Source organism: Periophthalmus magnuspinnatus, chromosome 21 (genome assembly GCF_009829125.3).
Source record: "Periophthalmus magnuspinnatus isolate fPerMag1 chromosome 21, fPerMag1.2.pri, whole genome shotgun sequence".
NCBI lineage: Eukaryota > Metazoa > Chordata > Actinopteri > Gobiiformes > Gobiidae > Periophthalmus > Periophthalmus magnuspinnatus.
Window position 1 is genome coordinate 4,661,100 of NC_047146.1, and position 24,766 is coordinate 4,685,865.

Here is a 24,766-nt window from a genome sequence, read left to right on the forward strand (position 1 = left end):
TGTACGCCTCTCCACAGATCTGAATCCAGTGGCAATGAACACAGAGTGAAGGGGAGAGAGAAAACAGAGACAGAGAGCGATAGAGAGAGGGAGAGCGATAGAGCGATAGAGAGAGGGAGGATGGCTCACAAAACAGAGAGAAGAGGAAAAAAACAAGCTCGAGAAGGGAGCGAGAGAGAGGGGGGTTTAGGGGCTGTAAGCCTTTACCCTGGAAACAGCTGCTCCAAGAAATCAAACTGCAACTCTGCACATTTCTCAGGCCGATTTAGACACAGGACTGAAGCCAAATCAAACACAACGTTATTGTCGTTGGACTTAAAAAAATCTCTACCGATCTAACGCCGGCCCAAAGTGAAGAGACACGAAAATATCTGACACAGTTCATATGAAGAAGAAACACAGAAGAATAACTGGTGACGAGGAGTATACGACTTATGGAGCCTGCAGCTGATGTCGTCAACATTCCCTGGCGGTGTGAGGCTAACTTGAGGCACTGCTCTGTCTGAGATTTACAACTTAAAACAAAGCTCAGATTAAACACAATCTGACCATAAAGAGCCGATTTACCTGAACTAGCTCCTCCAGCGTGATGCCACTGCTTGGATACAGTCTATGGTTGAATGAAGATTGGTAATAAATCTCATGTTTTTTTCAGAATCCTCAAACTGTTTTGGACTTGACCTGGGCATTTTTGAGATGTGCTGCTGCCTTCCTTCTGTTTACATTTACCAAATCATGTCTTTTTTTTTTTTGAATAGTTTGCACAATAAAACTGAGCTAAACACATTAATCATCTGTGGGAAGCTGGAAATTTCCAACACTTTCTAAAGACATTAAAAGAGCAGGTAAACACTGGTAGGCGTGGACAGCTCATACTGAACTACTGTGAGCCCAGATCTTTGTTTGGTCAAGTTGAGTCAGGTCCCAAAGCCCAGAGCAGAGGGCGGAGTCGTCCTCTGTTAGTTCTGCTCAGTGTTCGAGGCAGGTGCACTTCAGGCAGGGCTAACAAGGCCTACTTTTGTCATAACAATCCGTACTATTGAAAAGCCCCGCGTTTGATGTTTGTGGGATTCTGTTGTTAATGAAGTGAACTTGTCTGACAGCCACCCGCCGCTACAGGACTGCAGTAGTGCGTTAGTAAAACCAGAAAAGGCAAATTGGAGCGTGTTGAAGTAGCACATAAAATGTAATGAGAACCACAGACAGGGACTCAAACAGACCTCAGCAAAGAGACGACAAAATCTCTCCTCCTGTGACTGTAAATGAAGACTAATTCCTCCGTCACAATCACTTCAGTTAAAAACGTACTGCCACGGTGCTAGTGCTACTACGCAGTGCGCCTCCAACAGGTCTACCCCTGCTATTACCACTACTATCACCCTACATAGTCCAAATGCTCCGACTGACCTGACGACGGCTCATAGACTGTATATATAAATGGACATGGCTAATCTGCTAGCTGTCGCGTTACAAACAGGAAGTGATCATGAGCGCACTTCCAGCTCTATCGACTCTGGCTCAAATTCACTTTCTATTGAAAAAACATGGCTCCTCTCTCTGTATCTGCTGCTGTTGGACTCGTCATTTTGGTCTTAAACGTTCGTATTAACCCTCTACATGATCCTGGGGTTTTTATTATTTATTTCCCTATTGTGTCTGTAAAATCAAGATATGAACAATAATAACAGACATGGTCCATATGCTCCTACTGACCTCTGACCTGACTACAGTTACGACTAGGCCACTGCTGAGCCTTAAACATTTCTCCAAAAGCCTCTCAGGTAAATGTTGTTGATCAATAGTTACTGAAACCCTAAAATGTATGCAACCGATCCGATACCATGGATCTATAAACCATCTGGATCGGGTCCTGCTGCTTCAGGCTTTTTTGAGTTGTAGAAGCAATGAGTGGCCACTAATCTGACAAAAAAAAAGCCCAGAAAGGATTTTTTTTCAGAGTGCAGTGTAATCACAAACTGCTCGTGTTCGGCAGACGGGGACAGACGGGGACAGCCGGGGACATACAGGTCTCCTACAGCTTACACAAAGGTCGAATTATGTGCCGATTTTTACCCATTTCCAGATCATAAACTTTTTCTCAGCTCAAAATCTGTCTGTTGACTTAAAAAAACTGCCTTTTAATCATTAGCTACACAACACATTTGTATCAGTTTTGTCTTATTTTATTTTTGTTTTCAGTCTCTCTTGCTCTGGTGTCCATTGATCCGATTATTGGCAGATACTTAAAGCCGTGGTGTTGAAATCAGAATCTGAGCTGAGGAAGCTGGATCGGTGCGTCCTTAACCATTTTCATATGTAAGCATGAAAACACAGGCTCGTTCATCATGTGCAGATGTTGGCACACATGTTTTTATTTATGAAGTAAAAAAAAAAAAAAAAAGTTTGTGCTGGAAATAAAGCCATGCTATTTCTGGCAGCGGAGGCGGTTAGATCATTATTTAAAAGGAGCCGCACGTCAGCACTGAAGATGTGGGTCAGGGGGGCAAGAGAAGCAGGAAGTCAACTCATGTCCAAAACAGACACAGAGTCAGAGGGATAGCTTTTCTAACGCAAAAATGAACAATAATAAACAAACAAATAAGCCAAGAAATATAAAATGGGGTCTCTCTCACACACACACACAGGTACATAGTGTCTTTTCAGTGCAGACGTGTTCACTTCACCTTGGAGATAGTGAACTGTGTCAGAGCGTACACAGAGACACAGAGGCTGACCTTCACAGATACTGGGGATAAGATTACCACAACATTTAGTCTGGGCCCAGCTAAAGCCACATCTCTTCAGACAACCTGCTTAAAAACAACTCAAACAAACATGAAACTGCCCATATTAAATGAACGGAGGTAAAAAAAAAAAATCCAAATATGGTGATATGGTCGTCAAAAGTCTCATAATATGTGGAATGACAAGTGTCTGATTAAAACTGCTGTTATACTGCGGCAACAGCTAAAACAGGGAACTACATAGACCATGATCCTTTGCTGTTTCAGTGCAGATTAAATGAAGAAATAAATCTTAGCTATGTTCATTTATATACACAGTCTATTTTTATAATCTAAAGATCTAATGCACTAGCCGGCACGTTTAAAATAGGACGTGATCATGTATTTTCTTAGAGCGATATTATATTTTTGTTGATATTTTTGAGGCTGAGAGTTTGGTGACGTTACATCTTTAGCTCAATGTGACTTTATCCTTTTAATTAATTTAGAACACGATTTTTGAAATCTCCTTCTGCTGGAGATTTAAGGCAGATCGACCTCACATAAACCAACCAATATGTCATCTGTCTCTAGCACTGGACCAATCAAAACGCACCAGACCAAGTCACATGGGCTCACAAACACAATAGTGCAGGGGCCACAACCTTCAAATGTTACAAACCACCGACTTTCTTCACACAACTCAAACAAAGGCAATTCTCTAACAGTTACAAAACAGTTTAAGCTTTGGCAAAAAAACAACAAAAAAAACACATTTTTCACTGATTAAATTACTGCACAAAGAACTCAAGATTGGAAGATAATTTTCTTGTTACAGCCGAGCACAGAGAAGGCCCACAATAGACACACAGGCCCACAATAGAGACAGAGCAGAGGCCCACAATAGACACACAGGCCCACAATAGACACACAGGCCCACAATAGAGACACAGGCCCACAATAGAGACACAGGCCCACAATAGAGACAGAGCAGAGGCCCACAATAGAGACAGAGCAGAGGCCCACAATAGAGACAGAGCAGAGGCCCACAATAGATACAGAGCAGAGGCCCACAATAGATACAGACACGACTCGTTCTGCTGTTTATTTCTTGCAGCTCATGATTTTTTAACAATATTGTAGATTTAAAATAGTTTTTGTGGTTTAAATCTGCTCTTGGGTTTTTGTGTCGGTGGCAGAAAGTTTCAATATTATCGTTATTGTCTATATTTACTTCAGCGATGTGTCAGACTTCTAAGTGTGATGAACCAGGCCTGTCATAATAACAGATATTTCCAGCATTCTCTGGATTCTCCATTATAATGAACACAGAGTGGGAGTGTTAGAGGCGTACTGTTTGGCATCTTTAGAAACTCATTATGAGCTTAGTTTTGGAGTTCTACTGAGCGGAGACGACAGGACCAAAAGTACTGGAGTGTTAACATTTAATGACTTATGGATTATTGGCACAAACAGACAGTGTTTCTGTGTGGATCCAGTGTGTTCCTCATAAACCAAAGACTTGTGTTTCCAGACTTCAGATAAATAGAGGCGGGTATTGTGTTTGCAGATCGCGCCAAAGCTGGGCCCACTGTCACAAAGCGCTCACTGTGATGGCTCTGGAACAAGCGCTGGTTTGGGGATGAGCCAAGGGGCCTCGCTCCAGCCAGGGGGCCTCGCTCCAGCCAGAGGCCCGAACCAGAACTCATTTCTGGACCGAATGTTCTGGGAACAACCACGGCCTATTTAGACCCACTTGTATATAAGATGTACCTTTATATAGAGTAAGCAAAGACTGTATAAAGAAGTGACTGAGTGTGACGTCAGCCACAGCGTTCGGCTCCAAATGAAGCTCATCGAGGCCAGAGCAGTTATAGGGGTCAATTTGGAGCAGAGTTCCAGATTTGGATTCCGACCATGAGTATCATAGCAACAAAAGAGCCAATCCAGAGAGAGGCTGTTGATGAGACTCACTGCCGCAGTTACAGAGAGGGAGGCCACAGTTTTCTAATGTAAAGTGAATTGGAGCCAGAGTTGATGGAGCCAGAAACGCGCCCATGCTCACTTCCTGTTTCAAACACGGCAGTTGGAGGGTTGGTCATGTCCATTTATATATACAGTCTGAGAGCAAGTCACACTTTCCTCTACGTGAGACTAAACACACGTGATACTACATCAGCACATGGCTGTGTGAGGCCACAGCAGATACGTTAAGTCCATTCATTAAATATTTTACAAACTTGACTGTAAATCAAACCAAACAAGCACAACTACACCAAAGGAAATGTAAAAACAAGACTAACTACTCAGACTAACCCCTGGAAACAGACCAAGGCCCTGCAGCTCTTACTCCTTAAGTTGATTTGTGATTCAGAGCTGATTCAAAGACACAAAGACACGCCCTGCACAGGTATGAACTCAACACTAAATGAGATTCTGCTTCATATGTGAAAAACATCCATCAGGCTGGAATGAACAGGCTGTGTATCACATGTATTAATGGTAGAATAGGCCTGTACCAACAACAAACTTTGAAGCACGAGCTACTGATACAGAGAAATACTGCGATAAACGATAATATTTAAATTACTTTATGCTACTGACACAAATAAGAAGATAATCCACATCAACAATCTACATAATTAAAAAGCCGAATGAGGCAATAATGAGCCAAAGAAGTGAGATTTTTATTATTTCTGTTGTAATACAATAATCTAGAGATGGTTAAAATCGTCAATTTTGCAAAGAAAAAGTACTCATGATAAATAGAGTTGCAAACAAATTGTATCTATAAATGGACAAAGCTTAACCTGCTAGCTGCCGTGTTACAAACAAGAAGTGATCATGCACTCCATCGACTCAATGTAAAGTGAATTGGAGCCAAAGTTACAGAGAGAAGGGACAGACTCATCATTTTGGTCTTAAAATGTTCATATTAACCTGTTATACATGATCCTGGGTTTTTCATTTCACTATTGTGTGTGTAAATCAAGATCTGAACATTAAAAACAGACAACACACAAATCAGCCGCCTTCTTTCCCCGAGAAAAGTGTTAGGAACGCTGTCAATCAAACCTGCCTTGAGCCAAACGCTGTGGGTGGGTCAATAGTGATGGTCGTGACAAGTCAAGAGTAACGCCGTAAAAGGTTTGTGCCTACCAGAGCAGAGGATGCCTTTGTGGCGGGCGCAGGAGAAGTCGTCACATTCGCAGAAACGCCCGTAGATTTTTCCAAACTCCGACTCGTAGCAGAGGCACTGGTTACAGCTGCACTCGCCGCGCCCGCTGCACACCTGTTTGCCCTCGGCCTCTCTGCACGCGCTCAGATACATGCTGCCCGTCTCACCCTCCTGGCACTCACAGCGGGCGCCCAGGTACCCCGACTCACACCGACAAGTCCCACAGGTGTACGTCCCTGAGCAGAGGAAACATCATTTACATCTAAGGTTTCCCTAAAGACTGTGGAGCTTAAAGCCACGTTCTGATGCTTTTACCTCCCCAAAAACAGACCTGGAGTTTTGTTCTGTTTCATTCACACATGTTTGAGTAGCACTTTATTATTAGTCTGTCTCCATCTCCAAAGCTCAAAACGCTCTGTTCCACCTTGTGATGTCATGAAGTGGTAATTTTCAAGTAAACACCTCGTTTTAACTTTGGATCATTTCAACTGTGGAATTGCCAATCGCTACTGAACTAAACGATTTTAGTGAAGGTGTATGGAACTTAAAAACACAATGGAGCACTTCCTGTATTAACACTTGACGACATCACAAGGTGGAATAGAGTGTTTTCTGTTTGAGAGAAGAACCCAGCCTAAATATGCAGGTTTGTTTGTGTGATAAACGTGTGAATGAAAAGACAAAACAAGTCCAGGTCTGTTTGTGATGAAGAAACAGCATTATAACAGATCAGAAAATTGCGTAATATGGGCTCTTTAAATGTAAAAAAAAAATAAAGTTAGAAGACTAAACATTCCTGGTTTGAATGCATGTTTTATATCTTGGGAAACAACGGCAATTTCCATGGATTTTAAAGTTATTATTAGCATTTTAGTCGAAAACAGACACACAAAACTGGGCCAGGAGAAGTAGCTTATGTGATGAACGCAGAATAATAAAAATAACGTGTACTTTTTGCTATAAACACTAGAAAAAAGAAAAAAAAAAAAAACAGCAGCCTCACCGACAGAGTGGCACATGCTGCTGTTGGCCTGAGCTCTCTGCGTACACCTGCAGTCGCACCGATAGTCCACAGTCACCTCCAGACGATCTTTGAATCCCACAGGTTTGATGGTGAAGGTTTGGTCTGTGCCTCGGGCAGGACAACTCCGGGCCTCTACGCTCACGTTAAACGACACCTACAAAACACAAAAACACTTTCAAATAGATGGAGACGATGCAACTTCCTGTTTGGTTTCAAGGTCCAAACATCCAAACCTGACCCCATTGTATCAGAGTGTATTTTCAACACTTAAAATTCTTGGGAGTCCATAGACGATCTACACTTGACCTTATGTTTTTGAAGACTGCAGATTAATGGCTTTTCCTCAGCTTTTCCTACTAGGGCGTGCGTTTGTGCACTGATCCGAAAGTTGGTGGTTCAAATCCCGTTCCTGAGCTAAACGACTCCAACTCCCACAGATAAATGTCGTTGTTGTGTCCTTGGGCAAGACACTAGGGGTTATGAATGTGTGTGTGAAAGGGTGAGTGGCTCCTTGATGTGAAGCGCTTTGATTCGTAAACGGTCACAATTTTATACAGCGCTTTTCCGCCTTCGAGACAAAAAGGGGCTGGACTTTCACCAATTTAAAACAAAAGTAAATTTATGCCCAACTTTGAAATCATAACATGAAATATTTTAACCATTTTTCAAGTGTCTCTTCAGTTAAATCAGGTGATAATTTACAAGCACAAGTTAAAAAGCCAAATATATAGATTAAAGTCATTCGTCCTGACCTAAAGTTAAACATTACAAACATAGACTGTATATATAAACAGACATAGCTAACCTGATAGCCACTGCGTTCAAAAAAAGAAGTGACTCCAATTCACTTTCTATTGAAAAACTGTGTCCTCTCTCTGTACCTGCTGCCGTCAGACTCGTCATTTTGGTCTTAAATGTTCGTATTAACCCGCTCTACATGATCCTGGGGTTTTTATTTCACTGTTGTGTCTGTAAATCAAGATATGAACATTAATAAAGAGACAAATCAGCCTCGATGAGCTTCGTTTGACTGGAGCCGAACTCATGTAGTCCACTTCTTTATACAGTCTATGATTATAAAGTACAGCTGTTGATGTTATTGTAGGTGTCGAGTGCAGTAATGAGCGGCCATTTTGTAAAACGGCTCCTAAAATTACAATGCACCAGCAGCACAAACGGTTGAGGTCACTCGTCTTATTGAGCGATCTGAATCCGGATGTTCCAGTGTCATGAGCCTCCGGTCCAGCCCTTTTGTTTTTTCTTTTTTTTTTTTACGCGGGAGCTTAATTAAATTGTGCCTCTCGTTAAGTCGTTAACTGTAAATACGAGGCACGAGGAGCCGCTGCTGCATCATGTGGTTTTAAAACGACTGCGTGGGGTCAATGAGAGACAGGAAGACGCAGATGGAATGCAGAGGGTCAAGTCACTCTCGGTCCAGAGTAAAACGGCATCGTCTCACGTTTTGGCAGCTAGACTGTATGTCCCTCTATTCAAACAGCTCCTGTGTGTTTGAACAAAGCGAGCCCATGGTATGTTACTGCTAATGCCGTCCTATTCATCTACATGGCACTTTCATTATCTTTGCAGCCACAAGCACATGGTGTAAATGCCCCCTCAGTGCCATCTCCGCTCTCCCTCTCTTTCCCCCTTCTCCCTCTCTTGTGTATGAGGTCATTGGCATGCAGGAGGAGTGACACCTGCAGCACATGTCGTTAGCACAGAGAGGAGCAGCCCGACAAACACAGTCCACTCCACAGAGAAGAACGGCCTTTTCAGAGCCACATTCACCACGGGTATACGCTCTACTTCAGCCTCCAGCGGGACTAAAGAAGAGGAAGAGCAGAGGGAGAGGGAAGACAAGGGGGAAGAGGGAGCGAGAGGAAGAGCAGAATGCCGGAAGCTTTAGGCAAGACTGACTGGGTGTAACTCCCTGAGCCTGAGTGTTTTTGGCTGCTCCAGACCAGCCATCAAAATGTCCCATATTCAGTATCACCCATAATGAAGTCTGGAAACTGGACTTTTCACATCTTTAACCATTTTATATTTCTTATGTTCTATTTCTCTCTAGTTTTTATTCATTTACACTCTCAGTTGTATTTGAGTAATCTTAAAACCCATTTTTCACTACAGCTCCAGTTTTATTTTCTTAAATCAGTGATACTTGTAGAATTGAGCCACAACATTCATAAATACTTTTACTTTGTACTTCCGCAGTCTCCAAACAAAAACAGGACTAGGCCTAAAAACAGGACTAGGCTCTAATCTTGATTTTTGGAAGAAAAACACAATAAAATCTCATAAAACCGCATCTGTTCAACATGACTCAAACTGCAACCTTAAAATGAAAACGAGTTTCATGTAAAAGCCACAGGGACGGACCCTCCACTCTCACGGGGCCGGAGCACTTTCTCCACCATCATAGTCACACTGGGCCGAAGCACCATCTCTACCCTCAGGAGGCCGTCTCCACCCTCATAGGGCCTGAGCACTTTCTCCACCCTCATTTCCTGATTCTATTCATCAGGAAATCCCTCATAGAACCCAAAAGATCAGAGGACTTTCTCCACAGGCTCACACTAAAGTAACACTTGAGTCTTAATAGTTAAACCTAAATATATTTATACAACAATATTTCCAAAAGCATCATTATCCAAAGATTCCATGATGCGGTGTCGTCTGAAACAGCCAGAGTGACGGATCTCAACATTCCACAGGCCAGTGTAACGGGGCAGTTGGAAGCAGGGAAAAATGTTCAAGTGAGAGAGGAAGAGCCAGGGAGAGTGAGGGAGAGCGAGGAAGAGAGAGAACTCTAATAATATAAACAGAAGTAGTAAACTTCACTCACAGTGTCTCCGATCTTGAGGTCAGCGCACTTCCTGAGTCCCGGCAGAGGCTTTCCGTCCTGACAGGTGGCAGTGAAAGAGAGACTCAGGTCCTCGGGGTGGTCCCAGACTGACAGCTCCACTTTGGACCGGATATTCTGAAAACGACATGTGGTAGAGACATCGAGTGAGGCAGAGGCAGGTCTGAGACATTATGGTCAACTATTTAAAAAGGTATAAGACCATTCACTTTTTGACAGCCCTGGAACGAGCCTTCACATAACTTAACGTTTCCCACAATAAAAGTTTCAGAGAAACCACCCCAGCGCTCCGTGCCAGGAGAGTGGAAAAGAGTGGAACATCGGGAATGCATTGGCTCGTTTGCGTGCGGTTGTGGTCGGGTTTACATTCAAAATGTGCCAAACTCCAAGCACAAATGCAGGTTGTGTAGATCTGAATACCACAGCTGTTTGCGATGCCATGTGGTGCCAAAGTCATTTACATTTACTACGTCACAATAACACATTTGGAAGCTCAATATATCACTACAGAGAAATACTGTGATAAACAATAACATTGAAACTACTTGATGTCACCAATTAACACTTAAATAAAGCAAAATAATCCCACTAAACCATTTTTAAATAGACTGTTTAATAGACCATCTACAGACGATCCTGAATCTGCTGGGCTAACCGCCGAGACATCCATTTACATCACTAATACATATCATTATCATGCACCATTGTTGTGGCGTAAAGCAAGAAATTTAAACCTGGCTCCATTTATTTTTGAGTTTCATGTGTCCCAAAAATCAGCATTTTATGTGTAAAAACTGACATTTTTATATGAAAATGTAACAAGGTGAAAAACTTGTAATACATTTCTTTTACATGAGCAAACGACAGGAGTTTCAAATTGATATTTCTAAATGTATTTTCATATTCACCTGCAGCGTCTCAGAGAATAGATTTTAAAGCAGCTCTGTGTGAACAAGTCTCTCTATGGACCAGCACCAAAGAACATCTCCCACATGAGCCACATGAACCATCTCACATGAGGACTTCAGGGACCTGCCTCCTGGTCGAGTCCCGGTCCCAGATTGAGGACCAAACATGGGGAATCAGCGTTTGAGTTTTGTGCAGCTAAAACCTGGAACAGTCTTCCTGAAGATGTGAGACAGGCCTCGACTTTGAGCCTGGATTTCTCAAAGTGAGCATTGTCAAACGATTCTGTTTATCTGTGCATCTGACTGAAAGGGTTTTATTCTGCCTCTTCTCTTTTAATGTTACTTTTATGATGATTATTTATGTTTTGATTTGTCGTATTGTGACTTTAATGCCTTTCTTATTCTGTAAAGCACTTTAAATTACTTCATGTACCAGCTGAGTTATACAAATAAACTTGCCAGTGTGTCTCTTTAATGTGGCAGATCGAGCACATCAGACAAAAGAGCTTCTCGCCCTCGTTCACCTTCGGTCCCGTTACTCACATGAGCACAACAGCTAAACGACAAAACCAGAGTGCGTTTGGTGTTAAACGGTGGCGTCTCTCACTCCTGTTTTACTCCCACACAAACAGGAAATGCCTCTCCAGATTTTGAACTCACGTTGTACGCGTTCACGATGAGCTGGATCACATTTTTTGAGTCCTGGTCCAAGATTTCCACAGTCGTGCCAGGTATTAGTGCCGTAAAATTCTAAAAATGGACGATACACAGCAAATATGACTTCCAGTTCTTTGCATCATCATTATTATCATTATAAAAGCTGAATAATTACCTTATAAATGACGTAGAGTCGTTTAGTGACAGCAAAGATGAGGAAGATGTTGTTTTCGGCCAGTTTTTCTCCCAGCAAAGCCAGAGAGGGATAGTCCTGTGAAGACACAAACTTAAGTGCGAACACTCGAGTGACCCAGTGTTTGTTTACATCGCCCTGTGAGCCTTTTGAAATCAGCTGGAGCCTGCGCTACAAAACATGGGCTTATTTACTTTTGGTAGCACGAGCACAACTGTAAAAACATTTACACAGGACTCGCTAATGGACCTGTCACGATCATCACTGTATCGACTTAACGTTCAGTACATGACAGATGGAAAGACTGTTTATTTAGGGGCTCAATATGGATCGTGGGGAGTTTTTCTTTGCAGAAGTGGGGAGATTTTGGCATTTTAGTTGAAATGCGATAAGATCTGAGCTGTGGAGGAGAGAAAAAGTCACTTCTGTGGCTGATTATTGCTTCATTCTGCGGTTTATTTGCTGTAATGAAAGTGTCTATTTAATAATGGTTCACTGGGATCATCTTGCATTATTGTCATTGTGTCAGAAGCTTAAAGTAGTTTCAATATTATCGTTTACTGCAGTATTTCTCTGTACTGACATAAGTTTGTTATTATGACAGATCTACAAACATAATTCAAATGCTGATAATTATCAAAACATTTCAGTAATCTGAGCAGTGGTGAAAAGTAACAAAGGAGTGAAGTAGGAGTAGTAAAACGGTAAGGAAGGTACTTGTACTTTACTTGAGTACATTTTACAGCGTATACTTTTACTTTACACCTGAGAGCAGTATTTTCAGTATCTGTAGTTTCTACTTCCACTACATTTTTGAACAGGACTGAAAAAAAAAAAAATCACCACATTTGAAACTTTATTCTCAAAACTTTTACTTTTTACTCATCAAGTACATTCTTAAACAAGTAAAAGTATCAAAGTACCTGAGTATTTTCTGCTCCGGTATCTGTACTTTTACTTAAAACTTTTACTTAAACTTGAGCACCACTGAATTTGAGTCATTTGAAATCAGGGAATATGTGATTTCTAATGGGGTTTTCATAAATAAAACCAACAGACGGTAGGACGTCTTTAAACATGTCCTGAGCTGCATGTGTTCAGTTTATCTCAAACTCTGAAGCAACAATATCATTTTGAGACTGTTTGGTTTAGTCGCTCGACCTGTCACCAAAACAAACGACTGCAAAAATAAATATGAGTTATTCCGTTGTGAATGAAAACTAAACATTGAATGGCAGAATTCAGTTCACATGAAAACTATAAAAGTGCATTTCTGCCGGAGATGAGTTTTAAGTAATTATGCCAATGAAAGGGCGTCTTTGTGGTGGATCTAATGAAAGAATGAAACTTAACTCCACTCGCCCCAGATTAACAGATTTATGTGGAGAAAGTCTTTTTTTAAAACTTGAAATATATGTTTTTAGCCTCAGCTGAAACCAGAAGTTTACATACGCTATATAAAAAGACACTTTTTTTTTCCCTCACTGTCTGACATGAAATCAGACTAAACTTTTCCTGTTTTCGGTCCATTAGGATTAACAAAATTATTTCTATTTGCTAAATGCCAGAAAACTGTACTGAAAAAAGTACTGAAAATTGTCAAAATCCTCTCAAAGTCAGATGTTTAAATGCATAATAATCGTACTGTGTAAACAATTTGGGAAAAAATCCAGATGATGTCATGTCTTTGGAAGCTTCTGATTGGTCAATTGACAACATTTGAGTTAATTAGAGACAAACCTGTGGATGAATTTGAAGACACATCTGAAACACACATGTCCTGTGGTCTGATGAAACTAAAATTAAACTGTTTGGCCATAATGTGCATCATTACGTTTGGAGAAAAAAAAAAAAAAAAAAAGGAAGTTTGCAACACCAAAAAAAACCCTGAAATACGGGGGTGGCAGCATCATGTCGTGGTTTTTTTTTTGCTGCAGGACAGACTGGTGCACGTCACAAAATAGATGCATCGTGAGGAAAGAACATTATGTGGAAATACTGAAGCAACATCTCAAGACTTCAGCCAGGAAGTTAAAGCTTGGGCGCAAATGGGTCTTCCAAATGGACAAAGACCTGACGCATACTGCCAAAGTGGTGACAAAGTGGCTTAAGGATAACAAAGTCCTGTTGAAAATGTTTGAACAGACCTGAAAAGGCATGTGCGAGCAAGACGGCCACAAACCTGACTCAGTTACACCAGTTCTGTCAGGAGGAATGGGCCAGAATTAAGCCAACTATTGTGAGAAGCTCGTGGAAGGAAAGTCATACAATTTAAAGGCAATGGTAACAAATACTAATGAAATGTATGTAAACTTCTGACTGAAGAAAGCCTGGAAATGTTGCCTAAAAAAAAAAAAAAATCCTTCTCTCATTATTCTGGCATTTAACAAATAGAAATAATTTTGTTAATCGTAACTGAGCTAAAACAGGAAAAGTTTATTCTGATTTCATGTCAGACAGTGAGGGAAAAAAAAGCGTACGTGTCTTTTTATATAATGTATGTAAACTTCTGGTTCAGCTGTACGTGTAAAGGCTCAAATATGTCATGCCCTTTTAAGCTGCATTATAGTAAACATCAGATCTGGGTCAGTCGGGCGTGTGACTCCATGAGGCAGTGACAGGAGGAAACATCAGGTTTAAATGAAATAACAGACTGGTACCATCTGTGTTGACGCGCTGTACTCGTTCTTCTCATTGAGGTGACACTGTCCATCGTGAGGCTGGACCAGTCCCCCCAGTCTGCCGTCCAGGGCCAGGTGAGGAACATCATCTGTAGCAAATACTAAGAGGTGATAGGCCTCTTTCCTCCAGCCGATCTCCTCCTACGAGCGTGGAAGAGACAGAATTAAAGGATAAAAATATATGCAAAACTGACTCTAAACCACATTTGGCTGTAGATCTGTTCATTAAGAAGACTCTCGCATGTGTATAAAATTAAATGCCAAAGCGATATGACTAGGCCCGTCTCAATAACATTCTGAAGTTCGATATATTGCTGACGTAAATATACACAATAAAGATAATAGTGACTCGTTTATGCCACTGACACAAAAACCCAAGAGCAGATTTAAACCACAAAAGCTATTCTAAATCTACAATATTGTCAAAAATTATGAGGTGCAAGACATAAACAGCAGAATGAGACACTTAAGTTGTTAAATATTGACCCCAAACAAATATACTTCTGTCTTCCATATGTGTAGCTCAGGGATCGTTCATTGTGATAAAAAGGGTCAAATATAAATCGATCATGGGACATTTTATTTAATCGTGAGAATCGCAAACAAAAATAATCGTCATTACGTCAACAGAATGAGCAGAACAAACTTCTCCTGATGAACTCTTCTAGATTGTTCAATTCACACTGAACCAGACATTCTGTGTCTTAAAAAGATTGAACAGTAAAAAAATAAAAATAAATACATTGAAAGTTATAAAGTAAACGGACATGAACGCCAATGTACAGAACTGCAGCCGTTTAAAAATGTTCTGGATGATTTTAATATTATGAACAGGTTCCATTTTTAAACTGTCAGTGACTTTGATCATTATCGTGATATAATCGTGGTTATTTTGGCCGTGAGAATCGTGGCGCCAAATGTCATTATCGTCCCATGTCTGAACGATGGACTTGACGGTCCAGTCCCCCGGTCACGACTAAACATGGGGAATCAGCGTTTCAGTTTTGTGCAGCTTTGAACTTTGAATTTCTTTTTGGACCAGTTGTGCCACACAGATAAACCTGCTTTGTCTAGAGATGACACAGACTTAAAGCCCAGACAACTTGGAGCAGTTCTTAAAAAATATATATATAAAAAAATTAATGACACTGTGGCGAAGATTTCAAATGCAGATTCAGTATTTAAAAACCCTCATGGTAAATATCTTAAAATGTAATTACTTAGATCACCATGAGGTCAGTGTTATTAATGCTCTAACCCTTAATAACTGCCCTGGAAATAGCCTGGCTCACATCGATTAGACCTTTGGACAGTCCCAGCCCAGTTTGGAACCACAAGTGTTTGAAATAGAAGCAGTCGAGTAAATTACAAGGCAAGAGGCTCCAGGAGGAAGAGATTCACTTCCTGTAGAAAACAATTGAACAGGGAAACGCGACTCGTCTTCATGTTTGGGCAGCTGCAGACGACACTTCCTGTCTATCCCCTCTGGTGCTTTTAATTAACAAGCAAATAGGACAAGTACTCGTCATGGGGGGCCAGCAGCTTTCCCTTAAGTCTCAAGTCAACAGTGTGTTCCCGAGAAATGCAAATGGGTCAAATTTTGTCACTAAATCTTTTTCATTTTGCCATTAAAAACTTCCAGTGTGCTCAAAACAGCATTTAACACATATCAAGCAATTAGAAGTATTTTTTTCTTGCATTTTGTTGCGTCCACAGACTGTGTAAAGCAGCGGACCAAGTGAGTGTGACGTCACCCACAGCGTTCAGCTCCAGTCAAATGAAGCTCAATGAGGCCAACAGTTATAGGGACCAATTTGGAGCTAGAAGGTTAGCCATGTCCATTTATATATACAGTCTAAGGTTGCATCCGGTTAATAAATAGGTGTTGTTTATAATGAAATGTTGTCCCATGGGATATGAGCTCAACATTAGTCTAACAGAGTCGATATGGGATTTGTGTTTGAATGCTGAGACAGTAAAAACACATTACCTTACAAACTGCCGCCTGCAGGATGGCGTCAAAGCCTCCCTCCGGGGCATCCCTGTTGCGAGACACCATCTGCTTCTGCACCTCCTGGTTGAAGCGGTCCACCTTGTCCGTCAGCGACAGGATGTGGCGAAATCCAAAGGTCGGGACGCAGTTTGGAAAGAGTTTGTACCTAAAAAAACAAGAGGCAGAGTTTAGTCTTGTGTTTGTGTCAGTGATCAGATTCAAACACAGGGGGGATGTTGACAGCTGAACCTGAAGGGCTCACGTCCACCACAGTCTGGTCTGACCATAGACTGTCAGGTCTGTGGCTCTAACCCAGATGTTTAGTGATGCGCAAACGAGCAGTGCAGCTTCCGCTTCAGGGCAGACGTTCTGTGTCACAGCTTCATCCATTCTGCTCCTTTCAGTTTGTTCACACCAACAACAAAACCGACTGGTCAAAGAGGGGCCATTTAAATATTTTTTTATTTAAATATGAAAAAGCCATTATTTTTGCATAAACTACCTGGCGATTAATGATTCATGACAGGGTAAAAATAGTGATTGTGGCTGAAGTACTCGTAGGAAATTATTCAGTCCAAAGGCCTTATTCTCTTTAGTTTTACTTCAGGTCTCATACGATCAACATGAAGGTAATGACTCACTGACATCAGTACTCACCCGTTACATGGATTTTCCTGGTATTTTGGCGATGTGTATGAAAAAGGAGACATGTTTTTGTCCACAAAAGAACCAAAGCCAAGCCTGAAGTTGCTGGTGAGTTTTCCCATTTCATGTGCCAAAGTTGTACCCAAGTTCCGGATCGTGTCCAGATCATCTTTCATAGAAAGAGACAGGTCCATCAAGTAGTACAGGTCCACGGGGTAGTCCTCCACCTGCCGCACGTGCAGCTCAAACCAGGTCTGGTCTCCTGTGTGAACAAAGTGCTGATGCTTTAGTGACAGATGATCTGGATGAAAGAGGATGTGAGTAACTGCTGCGTACCTGGACGTAAGCTGAGCGAGATCTTCTGAGGCATGATCTGGACCACATTACTATGAGTCCATCCAGAGCCCTTTGAGCTCAGAGGTTCATTTTCAAGCACAGAAACACTGCTCCTTGGAGACTCGATGTACCGCGTGTCACAGCCTCTTTTCACCAGATTTGAACTAAAATCACAACGAGACGGCAGCGTGCGTCCAATTCCAAAATCCTATACAAAAAAAAGGAGAAAAAAATCATTATTTCAGAGTAAAGGCTGCATGTGTGGTCACCTCAATGAGAAATACTGACTGTATATACACATTCTGTGGTTTAGTTTAAGGAAATGGCATTAAAATCAGTCTATGCACCACATCAACCAGAGTAGAGCCTCACCTCCTGTGCACACCAGGCGCAGCTCGGATGAATCAGGAGACATTCTTCACAGGAGCTGGCACTCCCGCTCATGCACATGTTCAGACCTGAGGAGGATCACATCAAATACGTGTGTGAGTGAGATTTAAACACATAAACAGTCATTTTCCTGCGAAGATAAACTAAAACCCTGACAGTCAGCCCTCTGTCAGCTCATGTGGAACCGCAGGCGTTCATCAGTATTATGAGGAACTGGACATTTAAACAGTCTCAGATCAGCTGCACAGTGATAAATCGACCTGTACACCGCCCTGTTTATGAGCTGCATACACACAGACACGTACAGAACCTTGCACGGTCTTACCCAGCGCGTTGTACATGCAGGTTTGCAGGAGCACGCAGCACAGAGCCGCTCTGTGCATCCACGTCCTCCACATGGCTCCACGGGCCGGGCTCAGGCGCCTGGATGAGAAGGGTTTTAGTAGATTTACGCAGTGCAATGGCTCAGTGTGACACCACCAGAGCGCGCATGAGTATCTGCCTCTGCGATACGTGCAAAACAAACGCGTTTAATCCATCCCAGCCCCAACCACAGCCCCAGTCCCAGGTCAAGGCTCGTGACAGGTCTCCATTGTCTGGGAGAACTGTTGATCTTCTGAGGTCCACACGTTTCTTTTCGGAGGTTTATATTCCTCCACGTCTCAGCTCCTTCACCCGGAGACAACACGCCACGAGCCTGTCCATCCTGAGCCCACGCGCGCGCTCTGTCAGGCTTAAAATGTCTCTCCAAACGAACAAAACAAACGCACAAAACAGACGCGCTGTTTGACGTGATTTTCCTTTCACCAACTCCGCTTTTCTAGACGGTTTGTCCGGTTTGAGTCCCACACTCCGCCCATTCTCCACACGGATTATTTTAACCCATTCGCTGCTCCAGGACACGGGCTGCAGCGGAATAACACTGTGCACACGTGGACAGCGATGCCCTCTAGCGGCGCAGGCTGTATTCATGTTTTAATCAAAGTCTGCATAGCAACTGCTGAGAAAAACATTTATTATTTAACTGAAGCAGGTCCTGTGACAAACTAGAGAGGACTGGAAAAACTTAACATATGAAACTGTTACAAAACAAAGTCAACTGAGAAGCATCTACACAGAACATGTGTGAACAAACAAAACTAAGGATGCATTAGATTTTAGGGGCTGTTGGGCCCGGTCAGGAGGTCAGAGGTCATGTCTCGGATGGTCCTAAGGGGCAGACCGCTGAGCACCCCTTTGTATTTGGCCCTCAGCTCCAGGAGGGCGCCTATGATCCTGTGGCGGCTCATGTTCGGGTGACGCAGTGTCAGCTCTGACATGAGGATATCAAAACTACCCATGGTGCCATAGTGCTGAGGCACAAACGTGCCCTGAGCCGTGGGAGACACACACACCACCTTCCTCTTTGAACTGCACGATGTTGGCAACTAGTGAAGAGATTCAAAATAAATACAATGCTGATGACAGAATAATGAGTCTGTGTGAGTCTCACCTGAATCTGGGTCAGGGTCTGGGCCTGGGTCAGGGTCAGGGTCTGGGCCTGGGTCAGGGGCTGGGTTAGGGGCTCGGGCTGGGTTAGGGGCTCGGGCTGGGTTAGGGGCTCGGGCTGGGTTAGGGGCTCGGGCTGGGTTAGGGGCTCGGGCTGGGTCAGCTTCTGGCTCAGGTCGTTCGAGCTGTGAGGGTCACTGCCGCAGGTGGAGGAGTGACCCTGACCCTCTGACCTCATGGCTTTAATGTGTTCTACTTGTAAAGTGTGTCCGTTTATGCTCAGGCCATTGAGCTCCTTCACTGCAGCTTGAGCAGAGAGCGCAGTCTCCACCTTCACGATGGCAACACTAGAACGAGAAAACAACAGGAACTCGTCTCTCTGCATCCGAGAGGCTTCAGACTGATGCAGATGGTGCTGTCTACTAAAGCCAATACCTCAGATCTTTTTTGCGGAAGATGTGAATCCCTGAGACGTGGTATTTTTGAAACAACATCATCAAGTCGTTCTGAAACACATATTTATGATTATACTGCCCCCTGCTGTATACTGCACTAACTACATACACACAAATGTGAAGCACTTACCTCAGAGACATCAGAGGGTAGACCAGAAACACACAGCCCTGCGCTCATAACTGTAGGTTTGACTGTAAATATATGTGAACATGGTATTAACTTAAAAAAAAATTCGTATTAACATTATATACACACACATCCATGTTTAGAAGCCCATTTAAATTACTGTAAGGCCAGTGCTTTTCTAACCATGGATTACATGAGTTTTAAAGCACAGTCCAGAGACTAAAACATTTTATGTTTTGTTTTTTTGACATTAAACACAAAAATAAGATGTTTCTGGAGGCTTGTTCTCACTTGTTTCCACAGGTTCCTCTTTGAGTTGCTCTGCACTTCTATCAGACGACAGCTCTTCCTCTGCATCAAACCAGACCTCACTCACGAATGAAGCTTTCAAACCGAGAAGCCGAGACCCAGAAAAACAGACAGACGAACAGACAAAAAGATAAATAAACAGACAGAAAGACAGAGAGAGTGATAAATATACACCCTGAATTAGAATGTTACAGTTGAAACTACCTGAAGAGTTTCCATCTTCTCTTTGGTCTGTGGTTCTGTCCTTTGGGACTCGGATCACAGACGTCTTGGCTTCACTGGACTCTTTCTCCTGTTTTCACATCAGTTTTATCAGGAGAGTTAATAAGTTTTAGATCATATATTAAATATACAGTAAACGTGCCTGAGAGTCGTCCTCGTCGTCACCAGTGTGGGCGGGTCGGTCACTTGTCATGTTCTCATGCTGCTGAGGTGAGCTGCGTACAACAAGAATAATAGAAGACGACAACGGGATAAAATTCACACTAATTCAGAGAAGATAAACTGAACAAAACTGAGAATATGACAAACCAAACAGACGTCTCCACAGGCGCAGTGACTCCCTGAAAACAAAACACATCATTACATTAGTCTGGATCATTTATGTTTTTATTCCAATAACTCATCCTCACTGGGGAAACTGTTGAGCCTCCAGCTGTGTCTTTGTCCAGAGGCTTCAGGTCCTGAAGAGAAACGCCAGCCAGGACTTTCTCTCTCAGTTTGTTATAATCATCCTCTAGAGTTTTTAGGTCGGTCACAATCTTTGCCAAACGAGAAGTGATTCTGAAACAACACAAAAGATCAACAAAAGGTCAGTTACATTTATATATAAAAAAAGAAAAAATAGATTTATTAAAGTTGGATTTTATAAACTTCTGTTGTGTGTTACCTCTGCGTCTTGACCTGCTCCAGTAGTTGATCTCTCTGGGTTTTGATTGTGATGAAGTCCTGTCAGAGAACATTATTGTGATGTATAGATGCGTCCGTCCCATTAACTCTGATCATTTACACATTTACACTTACATTGGTGAGACAGTCCAGGTCTAACATGTAAACCTCTGTGTTGAGATGTTTATCTGCAGTTTGCGGTGGCTCAGTTTGGCTTAGCGCAGACACCATCACAGTCTGCTCGGTGCCGACTGCAGCGTCACAGGTGTGGACAGGGGTCATGGTGTGGACAGGGGTCATGGGGGAGGTGGACATATCCTCAGTGTTTCTAATGGACTCAATGTTTGAAGTATCTGGACTTTGACTTGGGACACACAGCACGATGCTTGTATCTGCTTCCCATAACAAGGCATCGCGGCGGCTGCAGTGAAGATTAGGACTATTGAGCAGACCCCTGTCAGAATGGTGCATCTTATAACCACAGACTGTATAAAGAAGTGACTGAGTGAGTGTGACATCGCCCACAGCGTTCAGCTCCAAATGAAGCTCATCGAGAATAGCAGTTATAGCAGCCAATTTGGAGCCAAGTTCCACATTAGGAATTCCGACCGCGAGTATCATAACAACCAAAGAGTCAATCTGGAGCAAGACTGTTGACTGTAACAGCCCTTCCCACACCACTGGTTTAGCAGGGAGCGGGCGCTTAGCAACTCTGTCACTCAAACCTGTTGCTAATGCACCTTAGCCATGTCGACTTATATATACAGTCTGTGATTAGAAGGCACATCTACTCAACAGTGAAAGCAGTGTGGTTAAACGTGAACTATACTTACGCAGTCGAGCTTTGAGGATTCACTCCTTGTATTTGCCGTTCCAGTTCCATGTCCAGAGACATGTTTGCAAACTGTTCTTTTGAGTTCTTAGATCCATGATTACTGTTGCTAGCGTTCGCCATCGGCCAGGTCAGTTTACTCAGCTACAAAATGAGCAAAAGGGCTTTTAAGACTGTGTGTGGACTCAAATATGTAGATTATTATTATATAAATGAAACAAGCTCATGTGTTGCTCTACAGCAGTAAACTTACCTGTCGTATTTCGGACTCCACTCTTTGTGATGCAGGGCTGCTGTAGTTCATGTGGAGATAGCCCTGATGCTCGTTGTAATTGTTGTTATGTGAGGGGAGGTTTCCTGTGGACTCTTCAGTAACACAGTCTGGAAAAAAGACACGACACTTAATCCCCCTCACCCCCAGTGTCCGCGTACGCTGGTGTATGAATGTGTGTGTGAATGGGTGAGTAGTTTCTTGACGTAAAGAGCTTTGAGCCTTAAAAGGTGGAAAAGCGTTAGATCTGTCACTGTAACACATTTTGAAGTTCAATATATCACTGAAGGAAATATAGAAGATAAACGATATCACTGAAACTCAATTTTACCACTGACACAACAACCAAAGAGCAGATTTAAACCACAAAAACTATCTACAATAAAATCTACAGTATTGTTTTAAATCATGAGCTGCAAGAAATAAACAGCAGAATGAAGCACTTTAGTCGTTAGTTTCAGTCTGTAATGAGTCAGACAACTTATTAATTAAAACTTTCACGGCTTAAATCTGATCATATAGACACAAAATAACAAAAAATGTCCCACTAAAGCAAAGAAAATATACCCCAAAAAATACAATCCTAAAAGGCGATATGTGGAGATGAGGATTCTCAACATACAGATGCAGATGTGGATTATTCTGTACTGTGTTACTGATGAGAGCCATAAATTAATAGTGATGATGTAATAGTATACAAACATGTCGTACTTTTCACATAAACATGATGCTTCGATAACTCTAAGGCCGGATGTTTTCTTAGAAACCGGTGAAATCCTCCGTCGTCTGGAAAACAGAGCAGCACACATCGACATCACGTGATCGATAAAAACGTCTGTGGCTATAGAAACAAAATAAAATCAATACTTCTAAAATTTACAAAATAATAACATACCTTGAATAATCTTTCGATCCTCCAGAGAGAGCGCGAGGTACCAGCCCAGGAGCTTAGAGTCCGTCAGAGCCAGGTAGATGTTTTCATAAATCAAAGTGAACACAGACCTCCTCAGAAAAAGAGCTCGATTTGCACAGGGAACGTCTGTTTACGACACAAACAATTACAACTGTGCAGAAGAAGTATTCAAGTATGTCGCTGAAGTAAAAGTACAGATATAGGAGCAAAAAATACTCAAGTAAAAGTATCACGAGTATTAAAGTACTCATTTGGAAGTAATTCACACAGATTGAGATTTAATAAAGCTTCAAATGTGGTGATTTTGATCCAGATTTGAGTTGAATTTTGATCAACACAAACAACTGAATCAATCTTTTTTTTCTATATGTTTTTATTTGTATATTTTTGTTTGTTCAAATTATCAATGTGTTAAAAATAAACCCTCAGCAGGTCTCACACAGTAATAAAAAAAAAATTCAGTTCAAAACATAGTGGAGTAGAAAGTACAGATACTGCTATCATATGTACTGATGTAAAAAAATATCCACTTTAAATGAAACTTAAGTAAACATTTTAGGTGTCTGTATTTCACTTAAGTACAGTTCTTTACTACTTTTACTTTGTTACGTTCCACCACTGGAGCCATGTTTGGAGGATCAATCTTTAAATAGTGGTATAGTTTTGGTGCAGTTTTAGTTTAGTCGGGCCTCATCATGACACATTCTGCTTCTCTAACTTACGTGACTGACCAAACATCCCTGTTGACCCGGGACAGTTCCAGTTTTGAGCCCTGTGTCCACTGTCCCAGCGGATCCATCCCAAACCATTGATTTGTCCCACTTTTATAGAAACTGTGTACATGCCCCAGATTTCTGACCGATCTGATCCCAGCCAATAGCAAAGGATGGAAGAGATTGACATTTGTTTAGCTAAAATACAGAAAACTGTGCTTGAAAATGATCAAACTGACAGAACTCCCTCAGATTCTGACACAAGTGCGTGGAGAATGGATGTCACACTACAATTTTATTGATACCAAATGCCTGTGTGTCCCAGTTTTTACACCACAGTAAACTAGTGATGGGACTTTCAGCTCTTTTATGGAATCCAAATCTTTTAGATCCATTCATTTCAAAGAGCTGTTCAAAAGACTGGCTCTTTTACTGTTTGGCTTCTGTTATATAAACAATGTGAGAACTATTTTTATCTACAAACTGATCATAGAGAGACATGACCATAGGCTCGGATGTGTTTAAAATGGTTCAAACTGAGAGTGAGAGCATGTTTACCCTTTCAGATTATGCACAGTTGAAATAAAACAATAATAATCATTTTAAAAGTAACTGTTCATATGATGCCAAATGTTTTGTTTATGCACAAGTCTCTCACTTGTGTCGGTTCAGTGTTAATCAGTATAAAAAATGCAGACAAATAAAAAAGGAAAACATTTGACTCTTTTAAAAACTGAGATCCAGACCCAACTCATGTTAAGGAACAGACTCCTTCACAAACGTCACATCACTACCCTAAACGTAAGTGGAGCTTCACTGACCACCCCGGGGCTGTTGAGGGGGGATTGGAGCAGGCGCTGGAACCACACAGATCCTTTGGTGGTCATTTAGGTGCACCTGTGCCTACCTGCACTTAAGGCTTGGTTCACGATGGTGCAATGGAAGCAGGAGTCCACTGTCTGAAAAGTTCAAATGAAAAGTAAACATTAGTGGACATTCGCGACTCCTTCCACACTCATAACTCATGGCTCTGATTATTGAGCATAATTCAGTTTGAAAAGGACAAGTGCAACCCTTACACGAACACGTGGAGAAACAAAAGTATTTAAATTACAAATATAGCAACACCACAGAGTTGTTATTGTGTACTTTACCTGTGGATGCATGGTTGGGACCGTG

At 41.9% G+C, this 24,766-nt stretch overlaps 2 protein-coding genes across 2 annotated transcripts in view; both read right to left on the reverse strand.

Moving 5' to 3' along the window:
• itgb5 (integrin, beta 5) overlaps window positions 1-18,412 on the reverse strand; it is a 44,368-nt gene extending 25,956 nt beyond the window's left edge. Inside the window, exons 1-11 of the mRNA XM_055230450.1 lie at window positions 17,917-18,412; window positions 17,574-17,659; window positions 17,202-17,409; window positions 16,878-17,127; window positions 16,218-16,386; window positions 14,207-14,368; window positions 11,529-11,624; window positions 11,357-11,446; window positions 9,771-9,905; window positions 6,905-7,079; window positions 5,883-6,137 (exon numbers count right to left, since the gene is read on the reverse strand). Coding sequence (XP_055086425.1) covers window positions 5,883-6,137; window positions 6,905-7,079; window positions 9,771-9,905; window positions 11,357-11,446; window positions 11,529-11,624; window positions 14,207-14,368; window positions 16,218-16,386; window positions 16,878-17,127; window positions 17,202-17,409; window positions 17,574-17,659; window positions 17,917-17,989 — 1,699 coding nt within the window. The 5' untranslated portion in view covers window positions 17,990-18,412. The remainder of the gene's footprint in view (window positions 1-5,882; window positions 6,138-6,904; window positions 7,080-9,770; window positions 9,906-11,356; window positions 11,447-11,528; window positions 11,625-14,206; window positions 14,369-16,217; window positions 16,387-16,877; window positions 17,128-17,201; window positions 17,410-17,573; window positions 17,660-17,916) is intronic.
• A 1,833-nt stretch (window positions 18,413-20,245) lies between these two features.
• LOC117389503 (uncharacterized) lies at window positions 20,246-21,994 on the reverse strand. Its single transcript, XM_055230723.1, has 8 exons — window positions 21,944-21,994; window positions 21,692-21,834; window positions 20,994-21,312; window positions 20,860-20,918; window positions 20,603-20,753; window positions 20,502-20,533; window positions 20,331-20,407; window positions 20,246-20,262 (listed from the first exon to the last, which is right to left on the reverse strand). Exons 1-8 carry the CDS (start codon window positions 21,992-21,994, stop codon window positions 20,246-20,248), a joined length of 849 nt encoding a protein of 282 aa, XP_055086698.1.
• Window positions 21,995-24,766: the final 2,772 nt, after the last annotated feature.